Below are 19610 nucleotides of genomic sequence, written 5' to 3' on the forward strand. Positions count from 1 at the left end.
GTGAGCAGTGTTGAAAAGACATTTCACAACCATGTAATTGTTGGCCCAATGAGTAATGTGCAGGTTACCCTCTATACAGTGATATACCGTATAAATTAATCCGTCAACTGAAGCTGTAACACTGTACATTTAAAACATTTTTCTTAAATGCTCAAAGTTGCTTTATGTGACAAATTACATCAATTAAAAAACCTAGGAAACACAATTCAATACAATACTAGCAAGTATAATCAGTACAATATATTAGTATGTTACAAGACTGTAACTATAACATGAATATCTCAGAAAAAGTAACACTAGCCTTAGCTCGTTAGTGCTGTACTAACTGCGTATTGTATTTAGTGTTTTTTGTTGAATGGTAATTTATGTATTTAAAAGGACCGTCACATATTTGATTGGAAATTAAATCTACGGAAATAAACAAGACAAAGTACAGTACAGATACTAGTACTACTAATAGTACTATTAAAATAATCAAATAATGCATTCAAGGTTGCCAGCTTGTCCTTAGGACTACAGCTGCTTCACATTTGATCAATTCCAAAACCAAAAGCTCATTTTTCAGCTGATGACACGCTTGCTTCCTGATGACTATAATTTAATGAAGACTTTGTGGAGACCCACTTTTAAATGAATGGGCCTTCCGGGAACAAGCTCAGCTTATGTTTTGGCACCAGGGCCTATCATCTCATGATCATTAATTTACCATCATGCAACACAAGTGATCGAATACTTGTGCTGTTGTGAATGATTTCAGGTTAACCTTAATGTGTGCAATAATGACTGTTGGCAAAGACATGTTGTCCAACGGTAAATTCATATGTTTTTTTGCTAAAATGTTGGTGTATTGTGTTAATAGAAAAGAATCATACGGAGAGAATGAGAGAGAGGAAACAAGCAGGTCATTAAGGTTAGCATATGCTTGTTAGTGCAGGATAGTATACTTTATGTGCCACCGAATGGATATGAGTCACCACCAAGAGAGGGTTGGTGTTAGCTAAGCTGTTGGCGTGCTGTGTGTGTGTGTGTGTGTGTGTGCGCGCGTGTGTGTGTAAGTGTGTGTGTGTGTGTGTGTGTGTGTGTGTGTTTGCATGCTTCGTGTTTTAAGCACAGTCTGTCAGTAGCTTGTAATTGGTCTGGCCGATGCTGTGTCATGCACCTACTCACAGGGATACGTGTTCGCGTGCATGTGTGGATTCAAGTGAGAATGTGTGTGTGTGTGTGTGTGTGTGTATGTGTGTGTGTTTGTCCAGAATAAACTGCTATTTAGACTTAGGCGTGTCTGAGGAGATGGGGATATTAGGACGAATTAGAATAAGTCGTGAGATGGCTACCCTGCATACAAATGCACTCCCGTGTGCTTGTGTGTGTGTGTGTGTGTGTGTGTGTGTGTGTGTGTGTGTGAAAAGGGGGGCATGAGTGTCATTCTCATAATCCGTGAAGCTGGCAGCCATGCAATGACACTGATCATCCTCACTCTCCTTTGTCTCCTCTACCTGACATACACGCACACAGACAACGTGTGTGATACTGTGAACACCCTGACCTATCCTGCAAACGCAAATAGTCTCCCTCTGAGAGGACAAAGACACACACAGTAAGATGAAGGAAGTTTTGTGAGTCAGGATTAAAGCCTTGAAGGTGATTTTAGTGCCACGAATAGGCCTTTTTCACAGCAGCAGCAGTTTAACATGTCACAGTAGGAAAAGCACAGGTGGTAATAATAAAATGAATGATGGCTGAATTCCATTTAGTTGCTTCAGTTTCATTAGTATTGTGCATGCTGGCTCACTGTCAGACTGAATTACTGGGACACTTGAATAGAAAGGAGCCATTGCTAATGTTATTGGTAACACTTGTGCTTTTCCTACTGTGACAAGTCAAAATATCTGCTGTGAAAAGGCCAATTAAGAAATGACATATGAAACAATAAAGTACCTAAACTCCGCCTCCACCATTGAGAATAAGAAAGATAAAAATTCACCAGGAATTACTTTTAGTTCAGTGAAAATGCTTCTACTCCACTACATTTCAGAGGGAAATATTTCTGCAGAATAAGTACTTTTACTTTTAATACATAAATTCTGCTGATATTACTTTTACTTTTACCTTAGTAGGACTTATATACTAATACAGAACCTCTACTTTTAATGGATTATTTTTACATTGTTGTTTTTTTCTGAAGGTGGGACTTTGAATGGATTATGCATTTTGTTTATTTAATTGTTTATTATTGTTATTACTTCTATTGTGAATTTTTGTTTTAATTTTTGTCCTGATCCTATTGCTGTTTATTTCACTAGATCCATCTTGTGGCCGGCTGAATTGTATAATTGTCTTATTGTTAACAAAACCCTTTAAAAGACCAACAAGCAACACATTAGTCCATATTTTATTCTGACTGAAAATGTAAATATTGTGTGTTATGTGTCACATATACAGTATATACTATGTCATAAAAAAGGGGCTCAGTAATTACCTAAAACATTTGGGACCTGTAGTTTATAGCAAACATTACTCCAAAAGGTGTAAATAGTGCATTTAAACCTAGAGACTATTATATGATGATGGTAATGAAGGATCATGACATGCAGTTCAACAGTGTGGCTCATTCATGTGTTTCTATAGTGTTTGGACAATAATGGAGCTCTATGGCACAGAGGAATAAGATACAGTATATCAGGTTTTAGCTACATCGATAATACTTAGTACGTAGGCATACATACAGCACACCCGCACTTCTAACAGACTTAACCAGACACAAATATTAGACACAAATTAAAAAAACCCAGTTAACAGACTGTGTACATACAGGCAAAGCATCGGGCGGTTGGTCTAGGCGCAGGGTGGAGGACAGCATGGAGGGGCTGATGGGAAAGCTAGGGCTGCTGGGATTGCGGCTCTTGCGCCGAGAGCGTCTGGTGGAATCCCGCCGACTCTCTCTGCCCGGACCCTCGGGCTCCTCCTCAATCACCAGGATCTTGTCGTCGCTAAGGTAACGCAGCAGGGAGTTGTCTGAATCTGTGGGGACGAGGAGGGTAGAGGCACGGAGCAGTTAGAGGATGGACTCATCTGAACGGATGACAGAGGGAAGAAAACCACAGAGATGGGGGTTGGGGGAGGGATAGCGTTGTAGAGTCGAGGGAGAACCCCAGAGTAGAAACGGATGAGAGTGAATAGATCCTTACAGATAAAAACCCAACAAAAAGGGATAAAAGTGCCTCAGAGCTGTCGTATCTGATATAGATCCACAGCCGGGGACATACAGCTAATCTGTTTGCAATGATTACGCTGATTTGGTGGGCACTACTGCTAAATCTCGTCAGTCACAGAAAGTTTTATTCCGCTTCAGAAGAAGATCTGAATAGAAAAAGCTTCTCACCTGATTTGTTTATTATCCATATACTTAAATGTGAAAAAAACAAACTAAAAAGTGACTGAGAGAAAGAGATGAAGGAGAAAGGCAGAGCCCAGACAGCACTATTGTGCTTTAATGTTATTCATGGACTTTCTGATGGTAGAGTGGAGGATCGTCGGTCGAATACAGATCGAGTCTTGCCGCAAAACGGTGAAGCTGGTTAGAATTGGTCACATAGAAATACCCTCATTTCCAGAGCAGCACTATAAATGCAATTTCCTTGCATTTATATTTACTTGTCGCTCTGTCAGATACATACCTGGCAGATATGTATCCTCACACAACCACACCACCATGGATAACCAGAAGATGAGCTGAAATGTGTTGAGCTGAGTATGGAGCAAAGCGCGGCACCAGTCCTACCCGTTTGTGTTCAGTGTGTGAGGGGCTGTGTTTTTGCGTGTGTGTGTGTGTGTGTGTGTGTGTGTACCTCGGCTCCCTCTCTTGCCCATGCTGGGTTCCTTGGCCTCGGCCATCCAGTTATATTCGGGAGGCATGGAAACAGGCCTGAGGTCACCTGGAACGACCAATCAGCAATCAGAGAGTCGTCTACGGGGGAGGGAGTGGGGGTGTCGCGGGAAGGCGGTGACTGAGAGACAGCGTGGGAGACAGCTGGAGGGGTGGACAGGTGAGACAAAGTGTGTGCAGGTGAGGGGGGAAGGAACGGGAGACTCTCAAGGGGACTGCTGTGACATGCAGGTTGTAATTTCAAGTTAGTTTTCTTTTCACAGGTAGTAAATTCCACCACAGCAGGGGTAGCTGAACTAGCAGTAGTGCTAGCGAGCTAATCTGCTAGCATGTTTACTGTTGGCTGATTACCACCGGTGAGCTATTATCTTATGGCTTGTCTAAATAGGAGGTGTTTCAACTGCGTTTTTCGGCAAATATTAGTCCTATATTGATCCTATTTTTTGATCCTCGTGTCCCCCCACTAACTCCTGAGGGACATATCTGGTTCTTTAGCAGCTAAATCCTCTATGTTTACCAGCTAGTTGCAACTTTGTCTTTCTGCTGTTATTGCTGGGCAGGTAGTGTACTTTCAGCTTATGAGAGGATTTTTTTGTTGAAAACAGTTGCCTGCTGCTGCTGAAAACAGTGTCAATGAGATAATGAGGGCAGAGTTTGCCCTCATTATCTAATTATGCTGAATTTTTTTTCATAACACATTGTCACAGACATCGTTAATACAACAAACACTGATTAGCGTGTCTTAAATGTTGTTTTCTAAATCTGAGTAAATATTAGGGACGGGGTTGAGTACTCGAGTACTTCATTTGGACTTCAGTATTTTTTCAACGAATCAAGTTGCTTTGTTACTGTCAAGATCTTAATACAATGTGCTACTTTGACAAGTGGCTCATGCCAGCCACCAAGCTAACACGTACGGTAACGTTATAGCCTTACAACAACGCTCATCACGCTCTTAAAGTTATTATGATTGTTTTGACCGCAGATAACAGCGCTGGGCTAACCCAGATTGAATTCACCACATAACGTTAGCTACAGTAGCAGTATGAGTAGTAGACTCATCTAATGGTGTGTTAGCAAGTTAACGTTACATTAGCTAAAATTACTTGCAGCTATTTCATTAGAATTAAATGACATGACGTGAATAAACGTGAATAACGTAATGTGAATATAATGTTAATACATTAACTCGTCCGTGAACATTATTATTTTTGCCTGAGTCACTGTCAGATACATTTCTCATTACTCATGATCCCATGCTACTTCAAGATGTCATCAAAAACTAATTTCGGACCCTATTCTTTATTTTTTTTGTGAGTACTTATAAATGGAAATTACTTTAAATGCACATCCCTTGTAAATATCTGATATATTTTCATTTCTAACTTTAAAGTCCACTCCGTTGACCACCTTCTTACAGTACAAGTGGCCTATAGCTAGCACAGCGACCATAAAATAGTCTTCAGATACTTCCGTCGATCACATGACCCTCAGCTTGCACATCATAGGCCCCTTAAGAGTCTCCCAAGAAGGTACAGGATGTCTAAGAAGTTGTCTTGGACAAGGGTGACATAGGTGATGGGGCAGACAGGGAGCTGGACGCAGTGTTTTTGGACTGACCCTTCGGCATGTGATCAGTGTTTTTGGGACGTGCGTACGCGAGGTGAAGACACAAAGAAGCAGAGCCATGAAGTGACTGATGAACACATAAGGAGGAGTTCTGAGAAAAAGGTGAGAAAACTGGTGAGAGAGAGAGCATGCTGTTCTACAAAGCAAACACAGGGCCAGTAGCCATCACTGCCCCGTTCACGCTGTCAAATCGCGCTCGCTCCATCTTACCATGGGTGGGGGTCTTGTCCCGCCGGCGAACCCCCGTATTGCGGCCCCTGTCGTAGTCGGACCCCGGGGGTCCGTCTCCCTCCAGCAGGGAGAAGTACTGACCGCTGTCCTGGTCCAGGTAGTAGCTGACTGCCTCTGAACCTTTGGAGCCGGACTGTGAGCTCACGCTGTAGCGGCTGATGTCGTCGCATGACATCAGACCCAGCTCCTCCCTGGGGAGAGCACAGTTGTCGTCATCCTCACATCATCAGCACCGCCACCAGTGTCATAAGTAAGGTTGGGTATCGTTTGGATTTTTACGATTCCAATGCCAAACCGGTACTTTTAAAACGATTCCGATTCCTAAACCAATTCTTCAAAAACTGAAAAATGTTGAAATATGTTTACTAGCGATGACGTGCAGTGAATGGTTAATATGCTTTTACGTCCGTTTTGGTGAGCCCAGAGGGAAAATATGGCGTTTTAAAAGTAGCCTACATTTACGGTAGACTACACAGAAAGTGTGATATTTTTACGTCCGTTTCGGAGCAACAGAGGGAAAATATTTCAGTCGACACATTAAGTGGAAGCGAAATGAGGAACCGAAATTTGTGTTCTAAGCCGGTCTGAATACTACCGGTTGCATAGGAACCCAACCTTAAGTCTTAAGTAGGATCATAACAATCAACGTAAACGACCATCATTAAACATCTTTGTGTGCAAGCCTTGCTCACCTGGTGCTGTAGAGTCCAGAGACAGGAGAGAGGATATAGACATCCTGCATGCTGGGGGCGTCCATTTTGGACATGCCCAAAGTTCCACCAGGTGTAGGGGAGGTGCTGGTGGGGCTGGTGGGGATCGGCTGAAGGGAGAAAGAGGAGAGGAAGGGGGAGAGAATGACTCGCACCTCTTCATTGAGTTTTAATTCTAAGGATGGTCTGGGAGCACAACCTGCAGAGAGTGAACATCAGATCTTTTCCTGGCTCACGGTCAAACAAACAAGCACACAGTTTACAGTGTTACGAAGGAAGGGATCCTTTTATTTGTGTTATCTTCCTCGTACTGAAGCCCGCGCGCGTTTTAACCCAGAATCACAAACAAGAGTTATTTCCACACAGCTGCCACGTTGTGTATGTTGTCCTTTTTTTATATCTGTTTGACTGTGCAGCCTCTCCCACGTTTAATCGCTTCACTATTCTGTCATTTTGTCTTCACTCGCACCGGGCTCTGCATGTCTGTTCCCATGACAACCCCCTACTCTCCTCTCCTCTCTTCTCCTCTCCTCGCTCTTCCTCACTCCCCACCTTTCTCCTGTGCTACGATAGAAGGAGAGGGCAGAGGAAAGCTGGCGTGGCCACAGCTTGACTCAAGGACACGTAGACTCATTTGTCATCAGGTGCCTTGTTTCTGATGTCATGGAAACTCAGTCCAAATTTCAAGTGAAAATAAATTTGTTATCAGGCGGAACAGCTGGGATGACAAATACGCAGCTCGTTTCGACTCGGCTGAGGAAGAGATTTCCAGATTATTATTTTTTTTAAACGTGGTGTTTTACTTTATGTCTGAAGCGGGCGCTCCATTTTCGAGAGGAGACACGAGTGTGGACAGAATTGATAAACAGACAGGGAGGCCGAGCGACGGCGAGGCAGGCAGCGTTCTCATTAAGGAAGCCCAGTGTTTCATCATTTCATCAGCAGCGCATTAGGCAAATTCATTTCATATTCCAAACTTTCCATCCTCCTCCTCCCCCTCTCCTCCACGCCCTCACTCCCTCCATCCCCATCCCCAGGCCCTGTCTCTATCTTCATCTCTTCCTCTCTCACAGTCTTCCCTCTTATGAAGGAAGCTTACAGTAAGACGGCTTCACAATAAATAATGAAGACAGAGTGGAAAAAGAGGGACGTGAGAGAGCGAGGAGAGAGCAAAGGAAATAGGACAAAGAGAGAGAGAGTCAGAGAGAAAGACTGCAGGAGAGAAAGAGAGGCGGGGGAGCTGTGCAGTGTGGTGACTGGAGCTGAGAGTGAAAACAGTAATTTAGTGATTACAGCCCACTGCTGCCTGCATGGAAGAGAGGGTGGCGGTCTAGAAATGGAGAGAGATGGGACCTCCACAGCAGGCGAAATTCCAGTCTGTTAAAACAGCACTTAAACCATCTGACCCCCGCTGCGTCCACTCCAAACTACTAAAAAACCTCTCCAGATCAATATTCCCCCCACACACACACACACACACACACACACACACACACACACACTCATACACACACACACACACACACACACACACACACACACACACACACACACACACACACACACACACACACACACACACACACACACACACACACACACACACACACACACACACACACACACACACACACACACATATGCTTAACATATTACTTTGACTAAAAGTTTGAGAACAACAGAGAAGTTGGATAATAAACTGAACTGATTACATTTTTAACCATCAATCTTCTATAGCCTTTTCACAGCAGACATTTTGACTTGTCACAGTAGGAAAAGCACAGATGTTATAATAACATTACTGTAACAATGGCTTCATTCTGTTCAAGTGTCCAAGTCAGCCAGCCAGCATGCACAACACCTGGACCCTGAAACTGAAGCAGCTAAATGGAATTCAGCCATCAATCATTTTATGATTTACAGCTGTACTTCTCCTATTGTGACATGTCAAGATGTCTTCAGGGAAAAAAGGCCTGCTCAATCTTAGCTTAGTCTGAATTAGAGCCTGACCAACAGTAGATTTTTTTAGGCTGACAATAGCAATCAATTATATATCTTTTTCTTTTTTAATAAAGTCAAAAAATAAACAAACATAAGGAGTTTGATAATGACATTAAAGAAATGCATCTGAGATATGGACAAAGTGGGACATTTAACAGTTGAAAAATAAGCAAATGTAAATTGCAAATTCTGCAATAAACTGCAATATCTTGTTACTTATTGCACAACATGTAGTCTGATACTGATAAGCTCAAGTAAAGCTTATATAATGAATATAACATTATAACCTGTTAATACTGGCCCAGTCAATTTAAGGTTTCATCTGAATCCTATATCATTAAATTGAGAATAGCTACAACAATCTAACCATCTAACCAGATGTTCAACCAACTAATTAGCCTCGAAGTCCAGAATATTTTACTGGTCAGGCTGTTATGAATCTAGACAAATATGTCAAAAGTAAGCCTGCATGGGGAAATAAATGTCATGTACTGATTTATTAAAGGAACAGTCTAACAGTCTTGATATCACTCAAAGCTCACTAATTAACACGTTATATCTCGCTTGTTTAATCCATCCAAAAACTAAGGTGTAAAAATGTTTTGTGGTTTTATGTGTTATGTCGTCACTGTGAGGTTGCCAGGCAACCAGACTCTAGGCTAGCTGTTTTCCCTCTGTCTGTCTTTATGCTAAGGCAAGTAGCTTCATATTTATCGCAAGGGCGTATCTTTAGTTTGAGAAGTGTGTGTGTGTGTGTGTGTGTGGGGGTCACAAAGCAAGGGGCCTGGGGGTCCTCAGCCAAAAATATTTTTCTATTTGAATCCCATTTCCTGCATTGATACATAAGTTTAGGGACTATGGTGATACAGAATTCAGGAAGTAATTAAGTTGATCATAATGATAAATTCTTCCAGAAACAATAGTACTAAACTAAGAAAAATATGTCTTACTTTCTTTATTGTTTTGTTTATAATAGGGGCAGATCACTGAGGCTTATAAATAAAATAATATCAAACTAATTTGAAAGTGGGGGGTACAGAAACTGGATTTTGAAAAGTGGAGGGGACATGTCCCCCCTGTCCCCAGTGGAAATCACACCCTAGATTTACTTCAACAGGGGGTCCGGGACCCCTAGGGCGTCCAGGGAGACACTGCAGGGGGACCTCCAAATTATTGTAAAATTTTAAAGTTTTTAAAAAAATTAAAAAGTCTTAACATGAATCCAACATATTATTAGCAAATATAAATCCCCACTGATTACTGGTCTATAGGTAAGGTGTCACTAAGGCCAGCTACACATTGGCTGCGTGGCGTGAGCGTGTCAGCTGCGTGGCGTGTCGGTTTTTATTTCGGCTCCCGTGTTAACAGGTCAGAGCTTACACGCTGCCGGTGTGACACGCACCTCTCAGAAAACGCGTGCCTGCTAGAAACAGAACCGACGGCTATTTTTCACGCGACGCGCAAGCGTGTCGGAAGCGTTTCCAGGCAAAATAGAATAGGAAAAGATGTTTATATGTCATTTTGACACTAATACATTTAATAAATGACATTTTGATGTTTGAAAGTCTCTAGGTTTTGACATAAATGTAATTTAAAAATGTTTTCAAATATTGCACCCGTCAATACAGAACGAAATATTCTGTAGCCTATTTTGCCGTCAATACTGCCGACGTTGTCTTTGCTCTAATTAGATCAGTATATATTTATGTTTTCATGAAGTATACTACTGCATTTCATCCATGTGTCCAGACGAGGCTAGCAGCAGCAGCAGCGCCGCGTCAGACACCTTTCTGGTGTGCAAAGACATAGAAAAATCCACGCAACAGAAACGCCACGCTCACGCCACGCAGGCAGTGTGTAGCCGGCCTAAGATAGCCATCCACAGATACAGTTCATCCTAAGGATTCACTGTGCCGCATGTATGTTTTAAAATTTAAAATTGAATTTATAAAATCATGCCAACAATTATAAGGTTTTTTTTAAAGTTTAGTATTCTATGCAAAAATTATGTATAAAGGCTTTAGGCTGCCCTACAAGTTATAGTACGTAGGTCCAGTTTAATATGCAACATTTTATACAATATATGTAGTAGGGGTCCCTGCTCGTCTCTCTTTCAGTTAAGGGGTTCTTGGTTTAAAAAACGTTTAAGACCCCTGGTATAGAAATCAGAGTATTTAACTTTCTATTAGAAAGCATATATGCGTATGTCCCAAATTGTCACCAACCTCAGAAACAGCAGTTTACAAAACAATGTCACCTTAAGGTCCATTTAGTAGCTGTCATTCAGCTTTTGGTCATTTCACCTGATCTTCATCAGCAGATGGAGTTTGATTAGTTTTCATGGAACTGTAGATGTCCAAATTTCTATTTGTTTCTGACGAGTTAAGGACTTCTCGTCCATGTTGGCTTAAAAGTTGAGCCTCAAACTTCTGATGAAGATCATGGGATCTGATCTGCTGGAGAACAGCTAGCTACTAAATGGACCTTCAGGTGAGATTTTAACAGTTATTATTACGATTTCTGTTATGGAGTAATTTATTGTAATAAAGATTTAAGATCAAACATTTGTTTTTGATAGAATGGCAGAGATTTTCAGTTGCATTAGCCAAGTAGACCAAAAGAATGTACAGTAATGTCAAAGAAGCTAAAACCCCCTCACCCATTCAGCTGGCCCATCAATTATACATACCAATACATGCTGCCTAAAATAGCAGGCATTTTCAAAAAGTAATTATTTATGTATCTAAACATATAACAGATTTATGAAAGCGGGGTCATGGACAATGTGTGGCACACGTGTGACTGGTGAAGTGACCTGTGATGTGGATGCTGATGTGGCGTTAAAATCACGCATGAAATCCCTTATAGCACATTTTGCAGCAGCGCAGCAGACACAGTAATCCTCAAGTTATTTGTTAAAATCATTGCCAGTCTCATTGTCATTACAGTGAATCATTAAAATACTTTTACTCCATCCTGATGTAGATACACCCACACAGAAAGAAAGAAAGAAAGAGAGAGAGATGTGCCATTATTTAGTAGAATAAAGGAGGTTGCCATGAAGGGATTTGGGACTGGAATCACATGATAATTTGCAGAGATAAATTGTTTCCTTTGTGGATTCAGTTATAATCCGGCTGAACGTTTGCCACATTTGGGCTAAACTTCACAGCCGTGCAATTCATCCTCTAAAACCGTGCTTAGAGGTATGAGTGTGCATGTGTTTGTACGTGTGTTTGTTTTGGAGAGCAGTGTACGTACAGTATGTATCTAAACCGAGCTTACAGAGTGCAGTGACCCAGTTCCTTCCCCTCTCAGAGGAGCAACTCGACTGCTAACGAAAAACATCTCTCTGGGTGCATGCGCAAACATGCGCAGAAACACACTTGCTTTGACTCGTACAGATGGACAAGCGTGCATACGGCCACACACACACACACACACACACACACACACACACACACACACACACACACACACACACACACACACACACACACAGAGGCTGTTTAGCAGCATATTTTGGATTCAGTGCATTAGCTCCAGTATTTGCTGAGTAGCGGCTCTTGTTTCAGAGCCAGTGGAGCTGCCTGTAGTTGCTTATGAATAATTAAGAGCTCCAGTCTTTCTGAGAGAGAACAAATCTAAAACACTCCTTTCTTCTCCTCTCCCACAGATATCTCTGCGCTCTGATCTGGGCACTCACGGCGCGTTTGTGTCTTAGCAGCCCATCAGGCTAGAATTCCCACAATCCTCTGCTGTTGCAGCAAATATAACAATGCACTTGTGGTAACAACTTAGAGCGATGAGCTAACAAGGCAGCAACCGTGTTAGAGATGGCGATGAAGTGGGCCTTATGGTTATTACAGGGTTCTGATGGTTTTTAGGCCATTACTAAAAGCATAAAACACTAATGGAATGTGTAAGTCTCTCATGTGAACATGTATACAGTGCTATATACTGCAATCATATGCTCACAGACAGGGGTGTCAAACTCTATTTTACTAAGGGTCACACTGGAAAACGACAATCACATCAAGGGCCAGGCATGTATAGTTTGACATGCTTTGATTTAATCGAAAAAGTCAAATATCTTTGACTGTATTACTGTATGTCTCCTATAACATTCTCACTTACAGTTTGGTCGACATAAAGCCCTAAAAAAGTCAGCAAAAAAAGTTCCTTAGCCATCACTGAATTTAACAAATCAAGCAAAACAATGATTACATTTTTAAAAGCAGGCTACCGCATATGAAAACTCTCTGGTTCTGTGGGAATTTCTGAGGCTCAAAGTCTGCAAATCTGCCAAATTCTGCTTTGCGTTGTGTAATTGCAGTTTGAAAAACAGTTTCCCGTCTTTTTGGTTTGTTGCATATAACAAGGCTTGGCAAAATTTATTGTGAACCTAAATTAATTTGCAGGCAGAATCAAAATTTGCGAGGGGCCTTGAGTTTGACACGTGCTCACAGACATGATGCTCCACGAGCACCCAGACCAGCCCTCGCCTCACCCCTCTGTCTCGACACAACTCGTTCTCTCTGTGCGCCAACATTTGAGTGACTTTTCTGGGCTCTGAATGAGTGACAGATTGACAAAGTATTTGCCCTTAAGTGAAATGTGTTCACTCGCTCTGAGCTGTAAGCTTTCAAACAAGCATTCCACCTTTTAGAGCTACTGTACTTTACACATGTAGTCTCTTTTGAAAAAGGAGATGTTTGGGGCAAAGGTTGAATGAATCAGGACAAAGTCTCATCCAATATGAATATGAATGTGAGTGGGAGTTGGGTAGCACCTTTCGGTGAACTTGTATTGCCCTGTGCTAGCTCCTGAGCAGGGAGTTTGGGCCATATTATACCATTTAAGTCATTCACACATCTACAAAGTGCAAATATAAAATAATTAGCTATTTTCACTCCCTTTATTATCTCAATATATCTCTGTCTAAAGAAATATGCTTTTGGTATGCATAAATTCTCTTCAGATGGAGGTTTAGCTACCGACACATTTGTAAATGGCTTTGAACTGTACCAGCAGTATGGCAGGCTGTAAAAAAAAAAATAGAGATTTGTTGAAACACTCAACAGGAGGATTAATGCGAGGTCACAAAGTGAAGAAGTTTCCTTTGAAAATATTTGTTTAAAATGCCAGTAGGAGAAGGCAGAGTGTGGGCAGTAAAAACAGAGCTGAGAGTGAGTCAAAGATAAAGCCAGAGGTACAAATCCCTCACCGTAAGTACAAGAAGAGTGCAGATATACATGTACTGTTTGTATGAGTGATCACATTTCAGTTTCACACTTCTTTCTTAAAACTCCAAATAGAGTGGTTGTAGAGCAGCATGTCACTGAGTCAGTTCAGCACTTCTCAGGTCAGGACGTGGCTTGTTACGATGCGTCCATATGTGACTGGTGTTTACCTGCAGGCCCAGCGGTTTCCAGCGCACGTTCCTGAGCAGAGCCGGCGTGGAGCTCAGGGTGTTCTGAGGTCTTTTCTTCAACGTGAGGATGACTCCGCATGGGTCCTCTCTCAGAGCGTTGACCAGGTTCTTCAGCTGCCAGCCCACCTAAGGAGCACACACACACACACACACACACACACACCGGGCTACCGAAACAACTGCCGCAAACCACTGCACACACATACACATGCTGTACACGATGCACCAAATCTGTTGAGGTAAACCACCACTCACAGATATGAAGCTTTAAAAACTGTTGCTGCAAACCACCACGCGCAGTTCCTGATACCACCACATGCTACTAGTCATGTATGTTATCATTTTATTAGAAAGATGATAGGAAACGAGGGAGAGAGAGATCCAACAAAGGTCCCCAAACGACGGACGTTGCAGTCCATGGTCAGTGTCTTGACGCCTTAACCTCGGGGAGCCCCCACGTCCTACTATAATATGCGTACAATGACCATAAACTGTTTATACTGTATATCATTCATGTTTTCAAGCCTGTGACTTTTGGTATAAAATTAGACCAAATAAAGTACTTTATATGTTCACTTAGCTCCTGAACAGTGGGAGATAGAGTCACTTTTTATTCCTGAAAAAAGGTGCCTAAGATCATTATTGGCCATCTTCACCAAATCAAGTGCAAAAGGTATCAGAACAAGCCCATACAATGCAGTTACACTTATCTTATTTGATTTTTTTTTACAATTGGTTGCAAAATTCTTTTAAATGTGGCTTTAATTGTCTCTTTTAAAGCTCTATTATTCCCACAGGTGATGTACTGTAGGTAATGTCCAAAAATGTATGGCTGCCATCAGAAAATGTGCATAATTGTCCATATTTCTTTTACAGTAACACTTGCAGATTTTTGTTGTTAACAGTACAAACAACGGCAGAGAAAAACTACTCGGGATCCAAAGATCAAGGCAAAAATAAACATAAAATATGTGTATTTTGATTTGGATCCAAATGGAGATTTTAAAAATCTAAAAATTACTAACCTAACAGTTTTAGAGGCTTGCTCAGCCTTGGCAGTAAGGTAAACGTTCTCTGAGTGCTTTCTAATTTTAATATGGTTCATGTGATATCCAGGCTACTGCTACTACAACAGACACAACTAACTGCTGCATAAAAACTATTTCACCACCTTGCCTCAGACACACTGCTTTTGTGCTACTTAACTTGTTTTACTAAAGCTTCACCAAATAGGTTATTGCACAACATATAAAAATCCAGTATGGTTTAGTTCTAAGGAAGAAAGAGAGACGGTAAAAGAGTCAGAAAGGAGTGCTGACTGCAGTGTTTCCTCGTGGTTCCGGCCAGCCTGTCTCCAGAGCTCGGAGCACTCGTCAGGCCATTGATTGGCTACACTGGTCTCAGCTACTGGAAGGGTCCGCAGAGGCCACCACACACACACCCACACACACACACAGAACTGCTCTGACCTTATTCCTGATGATGATGATGACCAGTCTGTTTCAGCCTTTCGCGGCTCGTTTCCTGTTCTCTTTGGCCCAGTTTAGAACTCCGGGTTCAGCCAGCGTTCACCAACAACAAGAGTTTTGACAGAAGTAATTTACTACTGTACGTTTTGTCCTGTTCTGCCCACTAAAACAAAAGGGGGTATACTAGGACACACTTGGACTCACTGTAATTCCTAGTGACAGAAGTAGGGCTATCTATCAAACCGAACTTTCTGGAAGAAATGTGTCCGTGTATCAAAAACCTTCAAGTACCCAAATTTGGCTTTGAATCTCTGGTCAATTTTGTAATCTTCTTTGCCATTACAGTGAGCACTTTGGCTTCTTTTATTAAAGGAATAGTTCACAATTTATTGGACAATTATTTGCTAGACATACAGATGTCTGTCAAATAAGGAAACACAGACTCGTTGCCTTTACTGTACACAAACCGATCATGCTTACTGTTGTGCGTAGTCACCCCCCCCCCAAAGGCCCATTCTAAGGCAGGAAAAAGCCTGAAAAAGCCAAAGTTCTAAAATAGTTTTGCTTGCAAAATACAAGTGTTGTATTGACACTGGTATCATACAATTGTCCAACAAAACCCAGCCTTAGACAAAGACTTCGTTGACATTTTCATGCTAACAGGACATTCCTGAATTCACTGAACTGAAAGTAAACTGAACTGGACCTCGATACTGCTAAACTTCTCAACCCTTGTTATCTCCTCCAGCACAATGGCGGACAGCACAGCAGTGTGTATTAACAGCACACACAAAGCCAATCCTAACCAGGCCAGTTTAGAACTGTTCTGTTATGCAAATACGCAGAGAGAGCAGAGGGAAACAGGGGGAGACCTACCAAAAATAATAATAGAGCATAAACTGCTGCTGGAGAGGTTTTTCGAATCCCCGAGGTCTTCATTATTTTCCCAGATGCTATTACCTCCACATAATTATGTTGCCTCTTCAAACAATCAGTTTGTTATTTGAGCAAATTCCACATTTTACCACAAAAGAGAAGCGGAGCTAAAAACTGCGAGTCCTGTTTTGAAGTGGCTCTCAAACAGAAGCTCATGCATAAACATGTCGGCAGCGCTGTTGCTAAATACGTGGGATAGGCCTACATAATGATTCTATAATGTAATGGTATTTGTTCATTCAATATTCCCACTAATCTAATTTTTAAATATGGAGCCTCGCTAGATAAACTTATCAGCCGTGATGTTGACAGAGAGTTTGCCGGTAGTGTGTATATCCATCTTTACTCCTCAGCAGCTCGATTTAGGACGAAAAGATTGCTATCTTGACGAGAGACTTCCCTCCGCTGTTCTCCCCCCTTTTTCTTTTCATCATCTTCTCCCTAAGTCCCTCTTTACTTCCTCCTCCCTTTTTCGCCCCACTCTCCCAGCCTCATCACAGCATCCTCTGACTACTCCACCCCCGTTTCCCCCATCTCTCACACACACACACACACACACACACACACACACACACACACACACACACACACACACACACACACACACACACACACACACACACCTCTGTCTCCCCCTGCTTATCTTCTCCCCCAGAGTGAGGGATCAGAGTGGTGAGGGTCTAGCTGAGGGAGTAATGAGGAGTTGGAGCTGAGAGCCTGGCAGGGTGCGATCTGCACTGTCACCCCGAGGAGAGAGAGGAAGAGAGATAACGCGTAGCTCCCTCACGTGTCAATCAACGCCGCTCCCCAGCGCCTGCATGCACGCACGCACGCTTTCGCATGAGCAGCACCTATCGAGATGTAGGAGGAAATACTCGCGGAAAGAGCACGCAAGAGCTGTCTACACACTCAGGCCTTCTTCTCCCTCCCTCAGAAATCTCAAATAAACGCTGGAACAAATTGTTGGTGCCAGAGCTGACAGCACGCTCAATCACTTGCTCTCACAAGGCACCGTTTCATTTAAAATGGCTGCCTATTTTGGCGCTTCCCTCTGGTGTGATGAGTTGAAGGCAGAAATGCAACTTATTCAAGTCTAAAAAGTGGAACATGAGTTCACGTTTCAAACCAGACGCCTCTTCCAGGGGTTTCTTACAACAATGGGAGCAAATTCCACAAAAGAGTGAGCTGAGAATCACACTGGACTGAACAAAGGTCTTGTAACAATCGTCCTATAATCTGCTCCCGCAGCAAGTCTATTTAGCCTACATAGCTGCACAGGCACAGGACAGGAAGCACCATGGCAGCGGTGGTGGTGGCGGTGGTGGTAGCAGACATCATGTACCTTGATATCTCCTCAACACAGCACAGAATGGAGAACGAAAGACAGCTTGCAGTGATACCCATGGGAACTACATGTCCCGTGACTTTTAGTGACTACAGTGTTTGGAAGCTTTTTAACTCACCACTGTCTGGTGGTTGACTTGGATCACCTCATCCCCTGCATGGATCTTCTTACACTGGTCTGCTGGAGACTGCAGAGGCAGAAATTGACGGACAGAAAAGGACACTCCATGAGAACAAATTCAAGATATATTACAGGCATGGATTCACTGCCATTGTGGAATTTGAGACAATGAATTGGAGTTGCTACTGAGTGAAACAAAAACTCACATTCTCTGTGGTTCCTGTGATAACGTGGAGTCCATCATACGTCGATTTGATATACATCCCCTAAAACACAAGCACAGGGAGGAAGGATTTAGTATAACACAGAGTACACAGGGAAATACATCATATGTAGGTCTGACATTTGCCGGATGTCTTTAATTTCGGCCGGACGTCCGTCACCTTCCGCTTTCTTTGTGTTGGCGTTCTAACCTCCGGTGGATTTGTGAGGACTATGGTTAACTGCTCCTCAGATCTCTGCAGGGTAAATCCAGACAGCTAGCTAGACTCTCTGTCCAATCTGAGTTTTCTGTTGCACGACTAAAACTACTTTTGAACGTACACATGTTCCACCAAAACAAGTTCCTTCCTGAGTCTATTTCTTTAACCCTTGTGTTGTCTTCCCGTCGACCATGCAACGTTTTGTTTTTCTGGGTCAAAATTTTAAATTCCAACTTATTTTTAACGTTTTGGTTGACTTTTCAACACTTTTGTCACCTTTTCCAATGTATTTGTCACTTTTTCCTATGGTTTTGTCGATTTGTTTCTGCGTTTTTTTTAATGTTTTTGTTGTTTTTTCCCCACATTTTTGAAGATTTTTCCAACATTTTTTTCACCTTTTTCAACATTCTTTTATGAATTTATTTTCAAATGCTATAAAATTGAATAAAACACCCATATTCAATGAAAGTGTGAACTGATCATTTATTTTACTTGTGAAGAGCGTTGAAGAACCATCCACGTTACTCTTTTTTGACAATTTGTTTGAAAGAAACCCCAAATTTATGATATAGAAACTTTTTGAAAATGGGTCAAATTTGACCCCAGGACAACAGGAGGGTCAAGAGACACCATTGTTCTGTCTGGCCCAAGACGATTGTGATTGGTTTAAAGAAATGCTAATAAACCAGAGCAAGTTTTTCTCCCATCCCAGAATGCTGTGTGGGCTAGCCAGACCCTCCTCCACAGCGCTGTGGAGGAAGGTCTGGCAATGCGAGACTAACGGGTGTGTGACCTGACTTACTGATGGGTGACAAATTAAAGGCATAACAAACATGAAGCGTCTTGGTATGGTTTTGGTCGACCATGCTTAGCTTCAGTGATCCTTGTCATAAATTGTTGTAAATTGTTCAGAACTCTACTGGAGATCTACTTCCAAAAGATATTCCCTCATTCATCATCTGTTCTGATGATGGTGGTGGAGAACACGTCTGACATGTCGGTGCAAAATCTCCAATTAGGTTGACATGGAAGGCTTTGTGTCTGATTCACATCAATTTTGTTCCCTTCAAACCATTCAGTGACCCTCTGTATGCTTTTTTCTTTTTTTTTTTACATAGATTTGTTCACATTTGTCCATTAATTTGTATTCATCTACACATGAATTGTCACCCTTTAAAGTCTTGACTTAAGACATAAAAGCAAAAACATCCAAGTCTCACGTTTTGACCTGGTGAATAAATAATAGCATTGCATATTGACACACCTTGAATATTTAATTAATAAAGTCCAAATGCCAATTTACTTAAGAAGACTTGTGACGCTAAAACACTCCCTTGAACTGAGGGGGGACGAATTCTCTGGTTTTTCACCACCAGCAACCCCTTTCACATTACACTCAGTTGGTCCATGGATTATATCGAAATATT

The 19610-nt window shown here is 42.0% G+C and overlaps 1 protein-coding gene across 6 annotated transcripts in view; it reads right to left on the reverse strand.

The window, feature by feature from the left end:
• The window catches only part of si:ch211-26b3.4 (connector enhancer of kinase suppressor of ras 2), a 76621-nt gene that overhangs the window by 20265 nt on the left and 36746 nt on the right, over nucleotides 1–19610 (reverse strand). For 5 of the 6 annotated variants that reach the window (XM_039813306.1, XM_039813305.1, XM_039813309.1 and 2 more), the window contains 7 exons: nucleotides 17968–18027; nucleotides 17760–17828; nucleotides 13871–14017; nucleotides 6439–6566; nucleotides 5726–5937; nucleotides 3849–3935; nucleotides 2813–3021 (listed from right to left, as the gene is read on the reverse strand). In XM_039813306.1, coding sequence (XP_039669240.1) covers nucleotides 2813–3021; nucleotides 3849–3935; nucleotides 5726–5937; nucleotides 6439–6566; nucleotides 13871–14017; nucleotides 17760–17828; nucleotides 17968–18027 — 912 coding nt within the window. The remainder of the gene's footprint in view (nucleotides 1–2812; nucleotides 3022–3848; nucleotides 3936–5725; nucleotides 5938–6438; nucleotides 6567–13870; nucleotides 14018–17759; nucleotides 17829–17967; nucleotides 18028–19610) is intronic. The other variant, XM_039813308.1, reaches the window with a different exon arrangement.

This window comes from Perca fluviatilis, chromosome 10 (genome assembly GCF_010015445.1).
Source record: "Perca fluviatilis chromosome 10, GENO_Pfluv_1.0, whole genome shotgun sequence".
Lineage (NCBI taxonomy): Eukaryota > Metazoa > Chordata > Actinopteri > Perciformes > Percidae > Perca > Perca fluviatilis.